Raw genomic sequence first — 18,321 nt, forward strand, 5'->3', positions numbered from 1 at the left:
TTTCTCATCCCCTTCGGCAGAGTGGAGCCTGAGTCCCAACCAGCTCGCGTTTGTCCCACTTCACGTCTTACAGACTTGCCTGACCAAATCCAGCATGCTCTTATGTTCGTCTCGGACCACAGCTCCTAAGACATTTTAATGACTTCATGTCTGGCTCTGGAAACATTTTAATGATTTTTGATGAATTTCCTGAATCCCTTTTCCATGCTGGTCTTTCTCTGCAGCTGGCCTGCAGAGCCTGGTGCTTGGTGTGACCCGGGCAGTGACCCTGCAGTGCCCTCAGGCGGGCCTGATGCAATCGCAGACAGGAAGGGCACAAGGAAGCAAACAGGCCAGTCCCTTTCTTTCTACACATTTTTTGTTTTGTCTCCAGCCAAATCTCACGTTGACATTTGGGGGTCAGCCTGTAGCCCACTCAGAAAACTCTCCATTGTAAACTGCTCACCAGAATGGCATTTCTCATTTTTGTGAAAAAGTCACAGAGGCCCTTATTGGACAGTCTGCCCAGCACCCTCTTCCCGAGAATGACCTCCTGTCCTGTACGCCCTGCTTCTCCCCAAGTTTGCAGGGGCAGCAGCTGCAAGGTGACTTTGCCCTGCTAGCCTCAGCTGACTGCACCAGCCCCGGGGTCCCCTGACATGGACCAGGGGAAGCTCAGAGCAGTGGCTGGGAGTGGCCCGCCCCACCCACATGGCCCAAGGAGCAGAGGGACACAGGTGTTGCTGGAGGAGGAGCCAACGGACTCTCAGAAGCAGCGGTTCCAGAGTGGCCCAAAAAGAGACGGGCCCCTGCCCATAGTGGCACCTCTTCCCTGGCCTCAGACCATTCCTGAAACCCCTGGCTCTAAGACATGCTCCACGATGCTCTGTACCCTTCAAGGAAATGTCCCTTTTTAGCTGGTTTGACCTGGGTTCTTGGTCTTGCAACCAAAGGGGTCTAACAGAAGTACGTGGAAAGCATTTCATGGTATGCAATAATGAAAAATAAGTTAGGCTAGGAAAAGAATCGTGAATTGAGAGCCCATGGCATACCGAGGCTTTCTTGACGTTGTTCTATGTAAGGTAGGTCTTACTGTCATGTTTCAGAAAAGGGAGTGAAGGCTTGGCGAGGTTGGGGAATGTGCCAGGGTCTGCCTTAGCGCCAGGACCCCTGGCTTTTCTTGGCACCTAGCACTGGTCGCATGCAGTGCACCATCGTGAGTCTAGAGACGACGGGCAGCTCCCCTGGTGTAGAAATGAAGGAAGGTGATAACGTTGAATGTGAGCAATTTGCAAGCCATGTGGTCACTAGATCCCCAAATTAGCCTCCATGTGAATTTTCCTATAAAGTAGATGATTAAAATATGGTTTAAAAGTGATATATTTTATTTTATTTTTAAAAAATATTTTTAATTTATTTTTGGAGAGAGGGAAAGGGAAGGGGAAAGAGTGGGAGAGAAACATCAATGTGAGGTTGCCTCTCACTAGCCTCCCACTGGGGACCTGGCCTGCAACCCAGGCACGTGCCCTGACTGGGAATCTAACCGGTGACCCTTTGCTTCACAGGCCCATGCTCAATCCACTGAGCTACACCAGCCAGGGCTATTTTTTTTAAATATGTTTTATTGATTATGCCATTACAGTTGTCCCATTCCCCCCTTCACTCCCCTCCACCCTGCACACCTCTCCCCCACCATTCCCCCCTTTCCTTCATGTCCATGTTCCTAAGTTCTTTAGATTCTGTATTTCCCATAGTATTCCTGCCCTCCCCCTGTCTATTTTCTACCTACCATCTATGCTACTTACCTATGTACCTTCTATGCTACCTACCATCTATGCTACTTCTATGTACCTTCTCCCCCCTTCTTCTCCTCCCACTCCCCTGTTGCTAACCCTCCATGTGATCTCCATTTCTATGGTTCCATTCCCGATCTAGCTGTCCTCTTAGTTTGCTTTTGTTGTAGGTGTGTTTGTTGATAACTGTGAGTTTGCTGTCCTTTCACTGTTCATATTGTTTATCTTCTTTTTCTTAGATAAGTACTTTAACATTTCATATAATAAGGGCTTGGTGATGATGAACTCCTTGAATTTGACCTTATCTGAGAAGCACTTTCTCTGCCCTTCCATTCTAAATGAAAGCTTTGCTGGATAGAGCAATCTTGGATGTAGGTCCTTGGATTTCATGACTTGGAGTACTTCTTTCCAGCCCCTTCTTGCCTGTAAGGTCTCTTTTGAGAAATCCACTGACAGACTGATGGGAACTCCTTTGTAGGTGACTGTCCCCTTATCTCTTGCTGCTTCTAGAATTCTCTCCTTCATTTTAATCTTGGCTAATGTAATTATGATGTGCCTTGGTGTGTTCCTTCTTGGGTCCAACTTCTTTGGGACTAGCTGTGCTTCCTGGATTTCCTGGAAGTCTATTTCCTTTGCCAGATTGGGGAAGTTCTCCTTTATTATTTGTTCAAATAAGTTGTCCACTCATGGCTGTTTCTTTCCTCCTTCTGGTACCCCTATAATTCAGATGTTGGAACATTTAAAGATGTCCTGGAGGTTCCTAAGCCTCTCCTCATTTCTTTGAATTCTTGTTTCTTCCTTCTTTTCCGTTTGGTTGTTTCTTTCTTCCTTCTGGTCCACTCCCTCGATTTGAGTCCCAGTTTCCTTTCCATCACTATTGGTTTCCTGTGCATTTCCCTTCATTTCAATCAATTTAGCCTTCATATGTTCCTCTAATTTGTGACTAAAATCAACCAGTTCTGTGAGCATCCTGATCACCAGTATTTTAAACTGTGCATCTGATAGGTTGGCTATTTCTTGGTTGCTTAGAATTATAGGCTCTGAGGCTTTGAGCTGTTCTTGAGTCATAATGTTTAGTCTGTTTGCACCTGTTATGTTTGAGGGGCGGAGCCCTAGGTGTTCACCAGGGCTGGGTTGTGACATGGTCTGGCTGAGTGGTTCGTTGTTGTCGGACTTCTGTACAGTTCAATTTTCTGTGTTTTGGCTGTGTTTTTGTTACTAAAAGTTCGTTGTCTTTAAACTTAGATGTGCGAGGAGGCACAGTGTTTCCACCTACGCCTCCATCGTCCTGCCACGGTGCCCTTGCCTGTTCGCTGGCCCCGAGTAGTCTCAAAGTGGTATATTTTAAATGGGTTATCCCATAAGATGTATTGTTTAGGGGCCAGCGACCCTGTCCACATCAGCTTCTCTCTGATACACTTTTCTAGGTTGACACGTGTGTGGTGAGCCCTCCCACGGTATCAGCCTGAGGCCTGGCCTTGGCCTTCTTCCTCACCTACTGAACGGCGGCAAGGTTTGTGACAGACCACACACCTGAGCTGTGATGTCGTGTGGAAACGATGAGGCCGATGATAACGCCATGCCTGACAAAGGTTTAGTTGTCTCTGCGAGTCAACCACAAGTGGGCACAGCGTCAAATGCAGAACGACACAGGACTTCTACCTAAATGGGTGGGTTAGAGCCAAGTTTATAGGAGACACAGGCTTAAAAGGTCACCCATATCTGCGTACAGATGCTCAGAAGGTGTTTACCTGGCCAGTCCTTCTAACAGCAGAGCCAGCCTGAGCCAGAACATGTCGTCTTTGTTGTCTCTGGTTTATAATGCCTTCTCAATGGTTGGAGAGGTAAGAATTGAGGTTCTGATTTAAATTAAATCTGAAATGCCCTGAGTAGTTTGAGGATTACTATGCAAGGAACTTGCTCTATTTACATGTCTTAAACAGATGAACATAGCTAAGGAGACTTTTAAGTGTGACAAGACAACTTGACCCCCAAAACAGATTTCTTTTTTTTTTTAATATTTTATTTATTTATCTTTAGAGGGGAAGGGAAGGAGAGAGGAAGGAAACATCAATGTATGGTTGCTTCTCGTGCATCCCCTGCAGGGAACTGGCCCCTGCCGGAAACTGGCCTGCAACCCAAGCATGTGCCCTGACTGGGAATCGAACCGCGATCGTCTGGTTCGCAGGCCCATGCTCAATCCACTGAGCTACACCAGCCAGGGCCAAAACAGATTTCTTATAGGAATAAACTTTTAGATCTTAATGCTGTACATTGACTGTCAATCCTAGTTATAAATAAAGTTACTATTTTAAGGGTTTAATATATAGTTGAGCTTGAACAACAGGGAGTTAGGAGTGCCGACCTCCCACACAATTGAAAATCTGAGTATAACTACTACTTGAATTTATCAAAGCTACCGTATTTTTTGGACTATAAGATGTACTTTTCTCCCCCCCCAAAAAAAATTGGGAGGAAGAGGAGTGCGTGTCTTATAGTGTGAAGGTAACTTACCTGGCTCACTGGAGGCGGGGGGGCGGTGGCCTATGTTATTTATGTTATTAAATATTTTACCACATTTTTTGCTTCAAAAATTTTTTTCCTATTTTCCTCCTCTAAAACCTAGGTGTGTCTTCTGGTCCAATGTGTCTTACAGTCTGAAAAATTTGGTAATTTAAGTGAACTTCCCACACACTTGGAGTTCTTTGGAGATAGGCAACATAAATACAAGGCATGTATATTGTATTACATAACTGTATTAGGACAAAGTTGTACGTGGTGGTTTCAACACAGACTGGTTCTCTCTTTCAATGGTGAGTATAAGCAGTTCTTTCATTCCTTATCAGTTCAGTGCAGCATGGAGTGTGGCTGGGATTTGCAAAATCCCATCATTTGCCAACCCTGTTTTTGTAAGACAAAGTTTATCAGATCTTCATTAGGGGAGCAGGTGTCATGAAATGTTTTTTTTCTTGACAAATGCTCAAGCCTTCAGTTTTTCTCTGCTTCTCCTTTAAGACCATTTCCAAAATTGACCGTTAAAGGACTTACATCTGGAGCACTTGGTTTATGCCAAATGGAGATGGAGATGGCTAGGCCAGAGACCCAGCATCCCAAACTATTAAAATATTCCAGGTGATCTGGGTGAGGTGGTAGATCCCCTTGGGAATGAAATGTTCTGTACGATGTATAACGTTCCTAGTCCTCCCACCCCCACCCCACCCCCCAAATGCTTTCATGACTGCCTTGCCCCAGACTTCTGGAGCCCCAGACTAGAGCTGGGAAGTCCTAATGGAACTCGAGGGGTTAAAGGACTGGAGGCCTCCTCCACAGAAGCTACAACTTCAATCAACAGCTGGCACGGCTTTGGTTGGCTGGCGCCCCAGCTGATGCAACGGGGGCACTCAGGTGAACTCCGCCGCCGACGCCCACCCCTCAAGGTGCCTCTGCCCTGCAGCTGTCGGGCCAGGTGGGTGGGCCTGAACCGGCTACGTCTGAAGGCTTGTGAAAATGACAGGGTTTACTGAGGGCCCCTCTCTGAGCCAGAGTGCACTCAACCAAGCGCACTTCAGGAATTAATTCCTTCACCTCCTCTGATGCCAAGGGTCGGAAGGCTGTGGCCTGTAGTGACGAGGCACCTTAACCAGAGCCCCCAAGCCTCTGTGGTCTGCCTCCTCTCTGAGCGTTTGGGTGATGGGAAGGACGGGGTGAGCCAGGTGCCCTCGGCCCCACCGTTCTTGAGTCCCACGGTTCTCCAGTCTGTAACTCCAAAGCCCCTCCTCGGGGCAGGCCGATCCACTGAGATTCCCATTCTTTGGGTGTGTCCAGAGAGTTCCAGATGAGAGGCGGAGCCACCCCGCCCACCTGTGCGAGCCGGGACAGTCCTGTGGCGAGGGCGCAAGCTGGCAGTCCTGGCTGATTGAGACGCCCCCTATCCGCCAGGAAGCTGCAGGAGCGAGCCCCACGGTCCGCTCGAAGGACCCGCCAACTCACACTGAGAACCCGCCTACCGGCCCCTGCGCAAGCCAAGGTACCGCCTCCTGACCCGCCCCTGGGTCAGGGACCGGCCTCCCGACCCCTCCCCAGACGTACAAGATAGGCCTGTGGTTCTGCCGAACAAACCGAGGTCTTTCTTTTGCCCAATCCCTGCACACCAAGGGCACGCCCCCTGGCCCCGCCCTCTTAGAGCCCGTCTTAGCCCCTCCCCAAGCACAGAGGGCCCATCTCGGCTCCACCCCCGCACCCGGAGGCTCTACATCCCGGTCCTGCCCCTCCCCTTGGCGCCTTGGCCCACGGGCTCGGGTACGGAGCTTCCTCCGCTGTCCCGGCTCCCAGCTGAGCCGCAGCAGCCACTGGCTCTTCCTGCCCAACAGGCCGGCTCCTCTGCGGCGCCCGTGGGCGCGGCCTCCGAGAAAGGCCACCGCAGCTGTGGGTAAGTCGGACCCACGTCCTCCGCCGCTGGTGGAGCCAGGCACCCGGGCGTCTCCCACGGGCCCGCGAGAGGCGAGGCGGCGCGGGCGTCCTCCCCGGGCTGCGCAGGGTTCCGGCGGCACCGTAGAGGCGGTCTCGGAGTGTAGGTGGTTCTCGGAGTGCGACCCAGGTCCGCACTGCTGCAGTGTGGGGTGGCTCCAGCGAGGCCGCGCATGGGAGTGGACTCGGGTCCGGGACCTTCGAGGGGCAGCCCTGGACGCTGGGCGGGGTCGCCTGCTGGTTCCCCCGGCTCCCGGAGGTGCGGGAAGTGCGGCCACGCCCTTGCTAGTCTGGTGCGACCTCTAGTTTGGCAGGTGGAGGTCAGGTGGGTCAGGGCCATTCGGTCCCTCATCTCTGCCTTCTGACGGAGAGAAGCTGAGTCTTTGTTTGCTGTGCGGTCCTATTTGGAGAGGAGGGCTAGGAACCGAAACCTTTATAAAACGAGGGCTTTCTTGTTAAGGGAAGACCCCAAAGTCTCCCAGACTGTCCCCAGAAAAAGGGATCTGAGCTGCAGTGCGCGCTCTTCCTGCCTGGCCTTTGCGTCTTGCAGGATTGCCTGCTGTGGCTGGCGTGGGTGGCCCTTTAGCAGGTGTTTCCCTAGCCTGGGACAGCTGCCCTACATTTAGGAAAACCTTTGTAGGATTTTTTTTGGTAAGGAAATGGAGGCCCCCCATCCGCCCCCAGCCTGCTCCCATTAGTGTCTTTAAATTTACCACAATTGAATTATCACTGTGAAAGACCAAATTCAAAATATGTGCCCCAGAGTTGGCTAAACCAATTAACCAATTGCAGAGGAGTGTTCACTGTTGGTCAGGAGTCTTTATCTGCTGATATGGGTTTGTGCTTGCTGGAGGGTGGCTGTCATTTTTCACTGTTTTCCTTTTTATCTAACTCAGAAATGTTCCTTCATATCAGCATTTTTATAATGAGTTTCCTTTGGACCTGGCCGTTGATTTTTCCCTTGAACTTGTTTTTGTAAGAAATTAAGAATGGGTAAGGTGAGAGATTTTCTGCTGACATTTTAGATTTCCAGACGGATATACCTGGGCAGACGACACTTGTTTAAGGGAGGGCTCTTCTGTGTCTTGAACTGTTCGTAGGTGGTAGAACTCCCATCAGTCTTTCTGAGCTACTGAGTCTTGCACAGAAAAGGTGTTCAGGGTCGATTGCAAAATCCATGTCGAAAGAGCTGAGCGTGATGTAGTGCAGGCCGTGTGGGGATGTGCTCCGGCCTGCGCCACGGCCCTGAGTCTGCCGGCTGCTGCCGTGGTGTGACTTGGGCGGCGTTCTCGAGGGCCTGATTCCCAGCCTCCTCACCTGGGGGCCAGTGAGACCCTTCTCACAGGACGCATGTGCTGCTTGAGGTAAATGCATGCGTAAATGATGGATTTCGCAAGTCTGCCAGGAAACTTCCTTAACAGCATGGTAGTGACTGCCTCGTATGTTGAAATAAAGGAGCTTGCTTGAGCGACCATTTTCGAACTTCTTACTGTGCTGTCAGTGACACTGAATAGTACTTCCTTCACCTAGCCAAGCATAACATCGACTGTTCCAGTTACTGCTCTCACCTGGCCGACACCTTCCTTACCGTGAGTGGTGATGCCCCTTTGCCACCCTCCTCCCAAACAAACACATTCCTGGTGACCCAGCTCTTTCCTGCCAAGTAGCAGCCCACACCTGTGGGCTCCACTGATCCTCCACGGACTTCTTCTGGACCTGCCTCTTACCAGCGTCACTCTGTCACTTCAGCTCATCCTCTGTCCCTGTGTGTGCCACATTAAACTGAAATTACATATTTAGTTATTTCCTCTTTCATTGGACTCTGAACTGAGAGGGGAACCCAGTTTCTTTCATCTTTCCTTTCCCAGTTTTAGACACTTAAAATGGAGAACAGAGAGACTATGCTGAGAAATCGCAGTGGTTCCGAGATGCTGGGATTTCACACCTGAAAGTTTCCTGGGAAAAAAAAGCTATGGACTACATATTTGGATGTACTGACTTCTTACTTGACAAAATAAATGACCACCTCTGTTTACCAAAGTATGAAGGCTATTTCAGAAAAGGGTGCAGGCCTTCCTGAGAATGAATAGGGAATGGTGTAGGTGGGCATGCATAGCACACTGTGTTTTTGCTGAGAGGCCCTGAGTGTGCAAAGGCTCTGTGGCAGATGAGTCAGTCTTAGGACAAGCAGAGTGCCTCCAAGAGGTAGGTGGAGCCTTGTAGGCCATGGGGTGAATCGGGGAGGGGTTAGGATTCATTGTAAACTTAATGGCGAGTTTATACATGGTGGGGATTTTTTTTGTTTTTTTAATTTACTGATTTTAGAGAAGGAAGGGAGAGAAAAATACTGATTTGTTGTTCCACTTACTGATGCATTCATTGGTCCATACTTGTATGTGCCCTGACGGGAGATTGAACCAGCAACCTTGGTGGATCAGATGATGCTCGAACCAACTGAGCTACCTGGCCAGGGTATGTGTTTTAATGCACAAGAAGAGGCTTCGTGGAGCGCTGTGCCAGGTGCGCTGGGGAGGGCCAGAGTGAAGGAGATGTGATAGAATGGGGGGGGCCTGTGCAGGCTCGCAGGAGAAAGATGCTGTGCACAGGGTGGCTGGGACATGGAGCGCAAGTGAGGCCACAGGTGCTTCGGGAGAAGAGCCAGCCGGACTTGGGTGGAGTGTGACCAGTGAAGAGAAGGAAGAGTCCAGAATGATGTGGGTGACGGAGCCACTTTCTGAGGGAAGGAAGACTGGAGAAGGAGCGTGTTGATCAGATGGAATCAAGAGTAAGGGTTTTTTGTGTTTTTTTTTTTTTTAAATAGCCTAACTGAGGTGTAATTTACAGACCGTAACATTCATTCGAGTACATGAGTCGGTGATTTTTATTGAGTTTGCGGAGTCGTACAACCATTGCCATAAGCCAGTTTTAGCGCGTTTCCATCTCCCTAAAAAGATCCCCGGTTTCTATTTGCGGTTACTCCCTGTTCCCACTCCCCGCCTTTGGCAATCACTCCTCCACTTGCCATCCCTGTAGATTCAGCTGTTCTGGGCACTTAATACAAACAGAGTCCGACGTGGCCTTTGGGACTGGCTTCTTCTACCAAGTGTGCGTATTCCAGTTCATCCGTCCTGCAGCTGGAACTGGTACTTGGTTCCTTCTCTTTGCCGATCAGGAGATACGCTCCTTCATTGTGGCCAGGAAAGGAGTGTGGCTCGACCACCTCTGGTTGAGGTACACCGAGAGTCTAGTTTGGGGTGCACTAAGTTTGGGACACCTGTACCCCATCCAGGCAGAGGGGTCAAGTAGACATTTGCAGGAACCCGGACATCAGAGGGGGAAGTTTGGGCAGGTGTTGCAAATCCATGGGTTGTTAGCATGAGGATGGTATTTGTAAGTGATAGGAATGGGGAGATCCCTGAGCATAAAGAGGGAGAAAATGAGGACCCAGGGCTTGGTGTCTGGAATGCCGACATTTCTACACCTTGTGGAGTATTTTTCAGAGTTGTAATTGTTGGAATAGACCAATTGGCTGACTTTCACATTTTTATAGGATTTTTTTTTCAAAAAGTATGCATCGAAGGTGTCCTAGAACCTTACAGGATTCTGGACGTGTAAGCCTGTAGAACAAATACATGCACAAACCTGCTCACCCTCTGGGGCTGGACTGCGTGCTGGAGACTGGGGGAGGGTGTCCTCTGGGACTTACGCGTTTCCGGAGTTGTAAGCACAGAACACTTCACCATCAGCATTAACTATTATCACCGATTTTTAGAACGAAGGGACAAAAACAGAACTTGACATAAGCATGCCTGTGTATTGTGTACATCCCGGGGGCTAAATGATGGATGTCTTCACAGTCAGGCTCCTGCAGTATTGCCTGGCCTGTGTCCCCTTTTGTCACGTGGGGATCAAAGTGAAGGGAAGTGGCTGTTTTGGGGGTTGGGATTAGACCGCCTACATCTTGGGCTTTGTAACAGCTGCCAGGGTTCATGTATAATGAATGCGCTAGCCACGGGAAGAGGTAAAAGAATCTGTCAGAAGAATGTACAAAGGCGAGAAGAATAAAACGATGGTTCCTCGGGTCCTGGTGTGAACAGCTTGCATCCAGACCCTACACTCTGGCCCAAAGCTGTCACCGCAGCACCTGTTGTGCGGGGCGCGGTGGGTGGTTGGAGTTTAGTAACTGAACTCGCTGCGCACACCACACTCTTACGTCCTTGTGTTTTCTAACTTTGTTTCCCCACCAGGTTGTCTTCTAGATTATTTCCAGTCCTTTATTCTAGTCTAGCCCTAGAGGGTTGGACCAAACAGGCTGTTTCCTTGGGTTTTATTAACGCCCCGCAGTGGGAGGGGCCCTCTGCATTCACAGTTACCAATGGGCAACAATGTGTAGTTAGTCAGCCGCTTTGTGAGGTTCGCTCCTAGAAGGAATTTTGTCGATGAGGTGGAACCCTTGCGTGTTTGCTTCAGCCTGCTCCATCCCTTGCCTCTCAGAACCCAAGAGGCCCAGATCTGTTTGTCTTTTACATACCATAGTGCCTGGCCTGGAAGCCTTGCTAAATATTTGCATTGGATCGCCCGCCCGGGGAGTTTGTGCGTGGTGGTGTTTGCAGATGGACGGGCGTCATCCAACGCTGGGCTGGGCACAGTTTACGTCCTCGAATAGCTGCCTCATGGGTTGACCTTCGATTCGCTTTTAGGCACTTTCTCTGCTGCGAGAATGTAAGATGGATCCGGAAGAACAGGAACTGTTAAATGACTACAGATACAAAAATTACTCTTCGGTGATCGAAAAGGCTTTAAGAAATTTTGAGTCCTCCAGTGAATGGGCAGATCTGATCTCCTCCCTGGGCAAGCTCAACAAGGTATGTGGGCGGGGCGTGTTTGGATGGCATGGGGGGCGGGGACACAGCTGCTGTCCTGGTTTTTGTAAGGCATTGTCTTATTATTATACCACATGGTAAGTATAATAATTAGAAAATACAGGTAAGAAAAAACACCCACGATTCTGTCACCTAGAGTTACCTACTATTAACCTATCAGTCTACACACCTCCTCCCAGATTTTTCCCTGCGCACAGAATAACAATGTGGGTATATAAGGAGAATAGCTGAACAGTCTTTCTCGACAATAAGACTGTCTAATCAGTTATTCAAAGATGAATTGTTCTTTATGTACTGCCTAGGATTTAATGTGTTTTTCTTCTTTGGTCTATTTTTTTTTTTACCATTTTACTATTCCTTGGCAACTCCTGGAAGAATAAAGGATGAAATAAATCTTGAAATCAGCCCAGAAACTGCGTGTGTTCGGACGGGCAAGGGGTCAGGTCTAGGAAGATCAACACTGGTCACCTGCAGCTCGACCTTGTGTTCTGGAGGGGAGACCGTTGTGTTTTTCCATCCCGCTCAGAAGGGGGAGGGCACAGTGATGGCTAAGCACTCAGGCGGCCGCTGTGGCCGTAGGCAGGTACCTGGGCTCCAGGATGCGCCTGCTCTGTGGCTGTCTGGCCGGGACTCTTGGCCAGGGCACCTGACTGTGGAGCCCCGGTGCTACGTGGGAGTTGGAGGGATGCCAGCCCTACTCTGCCGCTCTCCAGGCCCGGGTCATAAATGTGGGGCACTGTAACAACCTTGCTAAAGAGAAAGAACTTCTGCATTTACCTCTTCACGGAATAGGGCAGGGAGGGAAGGAGGCCAGCAGGCTGACCATGACTCTGCACACGCCCGGGGGCTCTCAGGCACAGCGCGGAGACTCAGGCATTACGTGTAGGCAGTGGCCGGGAACTGCGTGGTGTCTCTCAAAGTGTATTTGTAACCTGCGGAGGTGATGGCTTGGGTGCTGGCTGGATGGACAGAAGTCAGAAAGGAGCAAACAGGAGCCTGGAGTCTGGTTGTGGAGCTCTGACTCGGGAATCCGCGGGCTGAGACGCCCTCCCTGTCATGCCTGCGGGTGGGGCTGCGGGGAAGGGAGAAGCACTGGAGTGGGATCTAGGCAAAGTCAGGTTCTTCCGGATGTTGCCCTGTCTTAGTGCGTGGCTCTCCTGGAAATAGCACACTCATTTTGGGAGGGCCTGTGCGCATTACTTTTATGTTGAGGTAACATTCACCCAACGTAAAATTTACCATTTAAGCACCTAGAGTGTATCGTCAAGCAGAGTTTAGTGCATTCACCACGTTGTGGAATACCACTACCTAGTTCCCGGACATCTTCACCATCCCTAAGGAAGCCCCCCCCCCACCCCTCCCCTGCCCAGCCCCTGGCCGCCACTGATGCACCTTCTGTGTCTGTGGACATTTCTGTGTAAGCAGACTCACGCAACAGGTGGCCTTTTGTGTCCGACTTCCTTCACTTAGCGTGTTTGCAGGGTTCATCCACGTTGTGAGTTGTATCGAGACTTCATTCCTTTTAATGGCTGAATGATTTTCCATTGTAAGGACGAGCCTCGGTGGTTTACCCATTCATCTGGTGACCTCTGCGTTTACACCTCTGGGCTGTTTAGTACTTCTGTGAACATTTGTGTACAAGTTCTTGTCTGGACACCTGCCCTCACTTCTTTGGGGCACAGCCCTGGGAATGGAATTCAAATGCAGGTTATCAAGTCGGTGGTGGCCCTTCCGTAAGGAGTTTAAAGCACTGACCATCCATCCATCCATCCATTCAATAGCTATTTGAGCGCTTCCAACAGGCCAGTGCCATTCCACATATCAGGGAACAGCAGAGAACAAAATCACCAAGCCACTGCCCACATTCGGGAGGGGACCAGGGGAAGCTGGGGTCCTAGCTCGGTGAGCATTGTGGGAACAGAGAAGAAGGGAGGGGACAGCAAACACTAGGGGGACAGTGCGATACTAAAGGGGGTCATCAGGGAAGGCCTTGCTGAGAGGGTGCCACATGACCAGGTTCAGAGGGTCTGGTGTGTCAGAGGCCAGTGAGGTCACGAAGCAGGTGAAGAGTGGGGAGAGCCCAGGAGATGGGGCCACAGAGGCGAGAGAGGCTCGCGATCTTGTGGGTCCTTGAAAACCAGGGCCTGACAGTGGCCACCCAGTCCGTGGGGAGCCCCAGGGCGAGCCAAGCAGAGGAGCCTGGCCCGGCTTCCCTTCCACCCAGATAGAAGCTTTTCGAGCTGCTCCCCTGGAGTAGCAGCAGGAGGGGACTGGAGGGCAGAGAGGGGGCGTTCAGGTTCCCCATACCCTGGGGAAGGGTATGGGCTCCAAATACGTGTTGTAGCCTTACACTTCACTGTTGGTGAGAGGGTTTGCTTATGGATCAGGTGTGAGGTGTGACAAAAAGAGGAGTCAAGTTCAACTCCCAGGTTTTCACCCAGGATTTCAGGAGGCCGGAGGTATGGCCCCGAGGGAGGGCTGGAGACCAGATGTCAGGTGGGGACAGGTTCGTGCGGGGCGCCTGGTAGGTGCGTGGACGCCGTTGGATAGGAGTTGTGGTGGATAAACGTTTAAAAAGACAACCTTTTGCTGTAACTGGTACTGGATTCCGTGTATTCCCCCCCTCCAGTGTCCTGTTGACTCGAGCCTTCTGTCCTGGTGTTGCCAACAGCTGTGACTGGGAGCAGCCCCCTTGAAGAATTTGCACGACATTGGTGGGATGAGGGTGACATGGCCCCTACCTCAGCCCTGCCCGTGAGGGCGGCATTCACAGAGAGCACTGTGTGCTCAGGACTTGACATGCCCTGCTGTGGCGCCCGCCCCACCCATCTCGAGACTGGCCTTAGACTGAGCACCTGGTAGGTGGTCATAGCCAGCAGGTGGCACGGGAGGTCGTCGCCTGCCTGCCTGCAGAGCCCAGCCCATGAGCTTACTTCATGTCAGGGACTGCGTGGCTCATGGATGGGGACAGGGTGCGCCTCTTCGCTGTCAGGACACCGGGTTCTTTATCCACGTGAGGTAGGTGCCGTTATTGGCCCCATTTCACCTCTGAACGTTAAACTTGGCCCAATGTCATATGGCTGTGATTTTTATGGGTTGATTTATATGCAAAATATAAATAAATAAAAAGGTTGAAGTCCTACCCGCCTGCCCCTCCAACAGGACCTTATCCAGAGGTCGGGTCTTTGCCAAGTTGACCACGTTAAAATGAGGTCACTTAGGATGGCTCCTGAGCCAGTGTGATTGGTGTCCTTGTGAAAAGGAGAAGCCCGGACTCGGACATGCATGTGGGGAGGGCACCACGTGAGGAGGATGCAGAGATTGGGTGATGCAATTATGAATCGAGGAACCAGAGACAGCTGACCGCCCGAAGCTGGAGGAGCTGCCGGGAGCAGACCCTCCCTCGCGGCCTCAGGAGGAACCAGCCCTGCCCCCACTGTGATCTTGGACGTGTGGCCTCCAGACTCTGAGACAGCACATTCTGGTTGTCCTGCTTGCTGGGCGGCGCTCCATGACAGCAGGCCTAGCAAAGTGACACGGTGGCAGAGCTGAGACAGGAATGCCTGGGTGCTGTGGCTGCAGCAGTGAACACCGAGTTCCCCCTCTGAAGGAGGGCGAGGCTTGGGGGCAGGAGACAGGACACAAAAAGGTACGATGTCAGGTGCCGACTGCTGGGGGAAGGAGTAAACCAGGGAAGTGGGGTCGAGAGGAAGGAGGACGGGTGCTGCTGAGACAGAGAGGGCTCTCCGATGACGCGACATTTGAGCCGAGGGCCGGAGGCAGCGTGCAAGCTGGCGAGCCGGCGAGCTGGCTGGGAGACCATCTGGGGTGTGGGCTCACGTCCAAGGTACAGTGGGGGAGGGCGTGGCTGGGCAGACAGGTGACAGGACACGAGGGAGGGGAGGTAGCCAGGGCCCATCACGGGTTTTGTGCTGGGAGGGAAGGGAAGCCCTTGAGCTGCCAGGAAGGCGTGACAAGAGCCCCTGGGTATGGGCCAAGGAGGTTTGAGAAGCTGCTAGAGGGAGAAAGCCTCCATCAGTGCTGAGGACCGCCTCTGTGTTCAAGGCCACCTGGTGGGCGTCAAGGTGAATGAATAATTTTTTAAGGCTTTGATGACGGTTAGGTGTCTTGGACTCGGGCAGCTATACAGAAAGTCCACAAGTAGTTAGTGATGAACTACTAAACTACCTTTACAATGCAAATGGAAACAATAGTGTAGGCTACAAAGGTTACATCAAGATGCTTTCTCCCGCACTTCCGGCCAAGATGGAGGCATAGGTGGAAACACTGTGCCTCCTCGCACAACCAAGTTTAAAGACAACAAAGTTTTAGTAGCAAAAATGCAACCAAAACACAGAAAATTGAACTGTAGGGAAGTCCGACAACAACAAACCATTCAGCCAGACCGGTAAGAGGGGCGGAGGAGGCGGCTGGCGGAGTGGGGTCGTGCAGGAAAAGGTGGCCAGACCGACCCAGGTATGCAGGCAGTGGTTGGCAGATCCCAGGCATGGGGTGGCAACAGGCGGACCCAGTGGGGGCACAAGGCAGCTGGCTGACCGTGGTCACACATTCACGCACAGATAAACCAGGCAAAGGAGCGAGGAGTGAGACAGACCACACAGGCTAGGGCCCCAGCGACAGGAATTAAAGCCTAAAAGCACCAACTGGAAAAACTTTCGGGGTCGAGGTGCTGAGAGAAGCTCCCAGGCTCACAGAGAGTTTCTTGGAGAGACCCACAGGGTCCTGGAGGGTGCACAGGCCCACACACTCGGGAACCAGCACGAGAAGGGCCCAGTTTGCCTGCAGGAAGCATCAGAGGGGACGGAAATCCGAGAGAGAGCAGAATAAGCACCATCGCTCCTTTCTGACCCCGCCCACACACAGCGTCACAACCCCGCAACTGGGTGGCCCCACCGTGGTGAACACCTAAGGCTCCGCCCCTCATATGTAACAGGTGCAAACAGGCCAAAATATTATGGCTAAAGAAGAACAGCTCAAAGCCCCAGAGCCAATACTTTTAAGTGACCAAGAGATAGCCAACCTTTCAGATGCACAGTTCAAAACACTGGTGCTCAGGATACTCACAGAATTGGTTGATTTTAGTCACAAATTAGAGGAACATATGAAGGCTAAACTAATTGAAATGAAGGGAAATGCACAGGATACCAATAGTGTTGGAAAGGAAACTGGGACTCAAATCGAGGGAGTGGACCAGAAGGAAGAAAAAAATGACCAAACAGAAAAGAATGAAGAAACAAGAATTCAAAGAAATGAGGAGAGGCTCAGGAACCTCCAGGACATCTTTAAATGTTCCAACATCCGAATCATAGGGGTACCAGAAGGGGGAGAGGAAGAGCCACAGTGGAAAACTTATTTGAACAAATAATAAAGGAGAACTTCCCCAGTCTGGCAAAGGAAATAGACTTGCAGGAAATCCAGGAAGCTCAGAGAGTCCCAAGGAAGTTGGACCCAAGAAGGAACACACCAAGGCACATCATAATTACATTAGCCAAGATTAAAATGAAGGAGAGAATCCTAGAAGCAACAAGAGATAAGGAGACAGTCACCTACAAAGGAGTACCCATCAGACTGTCAGCGGATTTCTCAAAAGAGACCTTACAGGCAAGAAGGGGCTGGAAAGAAGTATTCCAAGTCATGAAATCCAAGGACCTACATCCAAGATTGCTCTATCCAGCAAAGCTTTCATTTAGAATGGAAGGGCAGATAAAGCACTTTTCAGATAAGGTCAAGTTCAAAGAGTGCATCATCACCAAGCCCTCATTATATGAAATGTCAAAGGGACTTATCTAAGAAAGAGAGGATAAAAATGAACAGTGAAAGGACAGCAAACTCACAGTTATTAACAACCACACCTAAAACAAAAGCAAACTAAGAGGACAGCTAGATCAGGAGCAGAACCACAGTAATGGAGATCACATGGAGGGTTAGCAACAGGGGAGTGGGAGGAGGAGAAGGGGGGAGAAGGTACAGAGAATAAGTAGCATAGATGGTAGGTAGGGAATGGTAGGGGAAGAATGGTAGGTAGAAAATAGGGGAAGAACAAGAATAGTATGATAAATATAGAATCTAAAGAACTTGTGGACATAAACTAAAGGGGGGGAATGCTGGGGGAGGGGGTGTGCAGGGTGGAGGGGAATGAAGGGGGTGAAATGGGACGACTGTAATGGCATAATAAAATATATATTTTTTAAAAAGATGCTTTCTCCATCAAGCAGGCGGTTGCACGTTATCAAACACAACACTAAGTCCCGAGAGATCTTGGTTCGTCAGACTGAGTGCAGATCCTAATTATATCACTTTCAAAACTTGCTAAACTTTCAGTGTCGTTCCTAGAATTTTTCTGTGTTAGAGAAGTTTGCCTTTAATAGTTTTCAGGTATAGGATCGCGCACGGATAGGGTCATACTTGCTCAATTGCGGGTCTGAACTTTGAGCCATGCCCTCTCCGAGTGCCTTTGGACCCAGTGCATTTTGAGCCGTATGAGCCCCGTACGGTGCGGAGCCCGGGCTGGAACCGTGGCTATGGACGTGAAGGATGGCGGAAGTGGGTCACCTCTGTACATCTGAAAACCTTCTCACCGAAGCTTCCTGTTGGAGAACGGGGCTCAGGTTCCTAAACGAAGCCCCTTTTCTGCTGCCTCTGTTTGGCGCCCTGCCGTCTCACAGGTGACCAGAGAGCAGGTGGCAGGCACAGCACAGGAAACGGGAGGTCCTGGGTGTCCTGTTTCGGCTTCCGATGAAGCCATCATCACTTCATCGCAGACCCCTCCTTTTTACAGCGGAGCCCCCTGCATGTGCCGTTTAGACTGGCGCTGCGGCACGGGGGGCGGGGGGGGGGGAGAGGCGGGAGGGCGCTCGAAGCCCCAGCATTGCGTCTCCCCCAAACCTCCGTGAGTCTGAACTGGACCCTGGTTTTCCCCCAAGCACCATCAACTGCTTCATCTGTTAAATAGAATTGGTTCAGACAAAGTGTCCCGAGTGCAGGGCCTGTGTGAGTTTGCACGGCCGCCATGGCACAGTACCACAGACAGGGGACTTCACAGAGAGTCAGTGGGTGGCTGGGTCATTGTTCCAGAGGCTAGAAGTCCCAGGTGAAGGTGTCAGCAGACTCCATGTCCAAGATCTCCGTGAGATCTTGCTTCCTGAGTTAGAGACTCTGTGTCCCCTCTCTGGGGTCTC

At 50.9% G+C, this 18,321-nt stretch overlaps 1 protein-coding gene across 3 annotated transcripts in view; it reads left to right on the forward strand.

The window, feature by feature from the left end:
- Nucleotides 1-6,037: 6,037 nt before the first annotated feature.
- The window catches only part of DOP1B (DOP1 leucine zipper like protein B), an 84,088-nt gene continuing 71,804 nt past the window's right edge, over nt 6,038-18,321 (forward strand). For all 3 annotated transcript variants that reach the window (XR_005065681.1, XM_037040614.1, XM_037040615.1), the window contains exons 1-2: nt 6,038-6,201; nt 10,940-11,104. Coding sequence is in view for 2 of the 3 variants with exons in the window: in XM_037040614.1 (XP_036896509.1) it covers nt 10,967-11,104 (138 nt within the window). In the remaining variant the exon portion in view is untranslated. The remainder of the gene's footprint in view (nt 6,202-10,939; nt 11,105-18,321) is intronic.

Source organism: Sturnira hondurensis, unplaced genomic scaffold, assembly GCF_014824575.4.
Source record: "Sturnira hondurensis isolate 20B ecotype Veracruz unplaced genomic scaffold, ASM1482457v3 Scaffold0002640, whole genome shotgun sequence".
Taxonomy (NCBI): Eukaryota; Metazoa; Chordata; class Mammalia; order Chiroptera; family Phyllostomidae; genus Sturnira; species Sturnira hondurensis.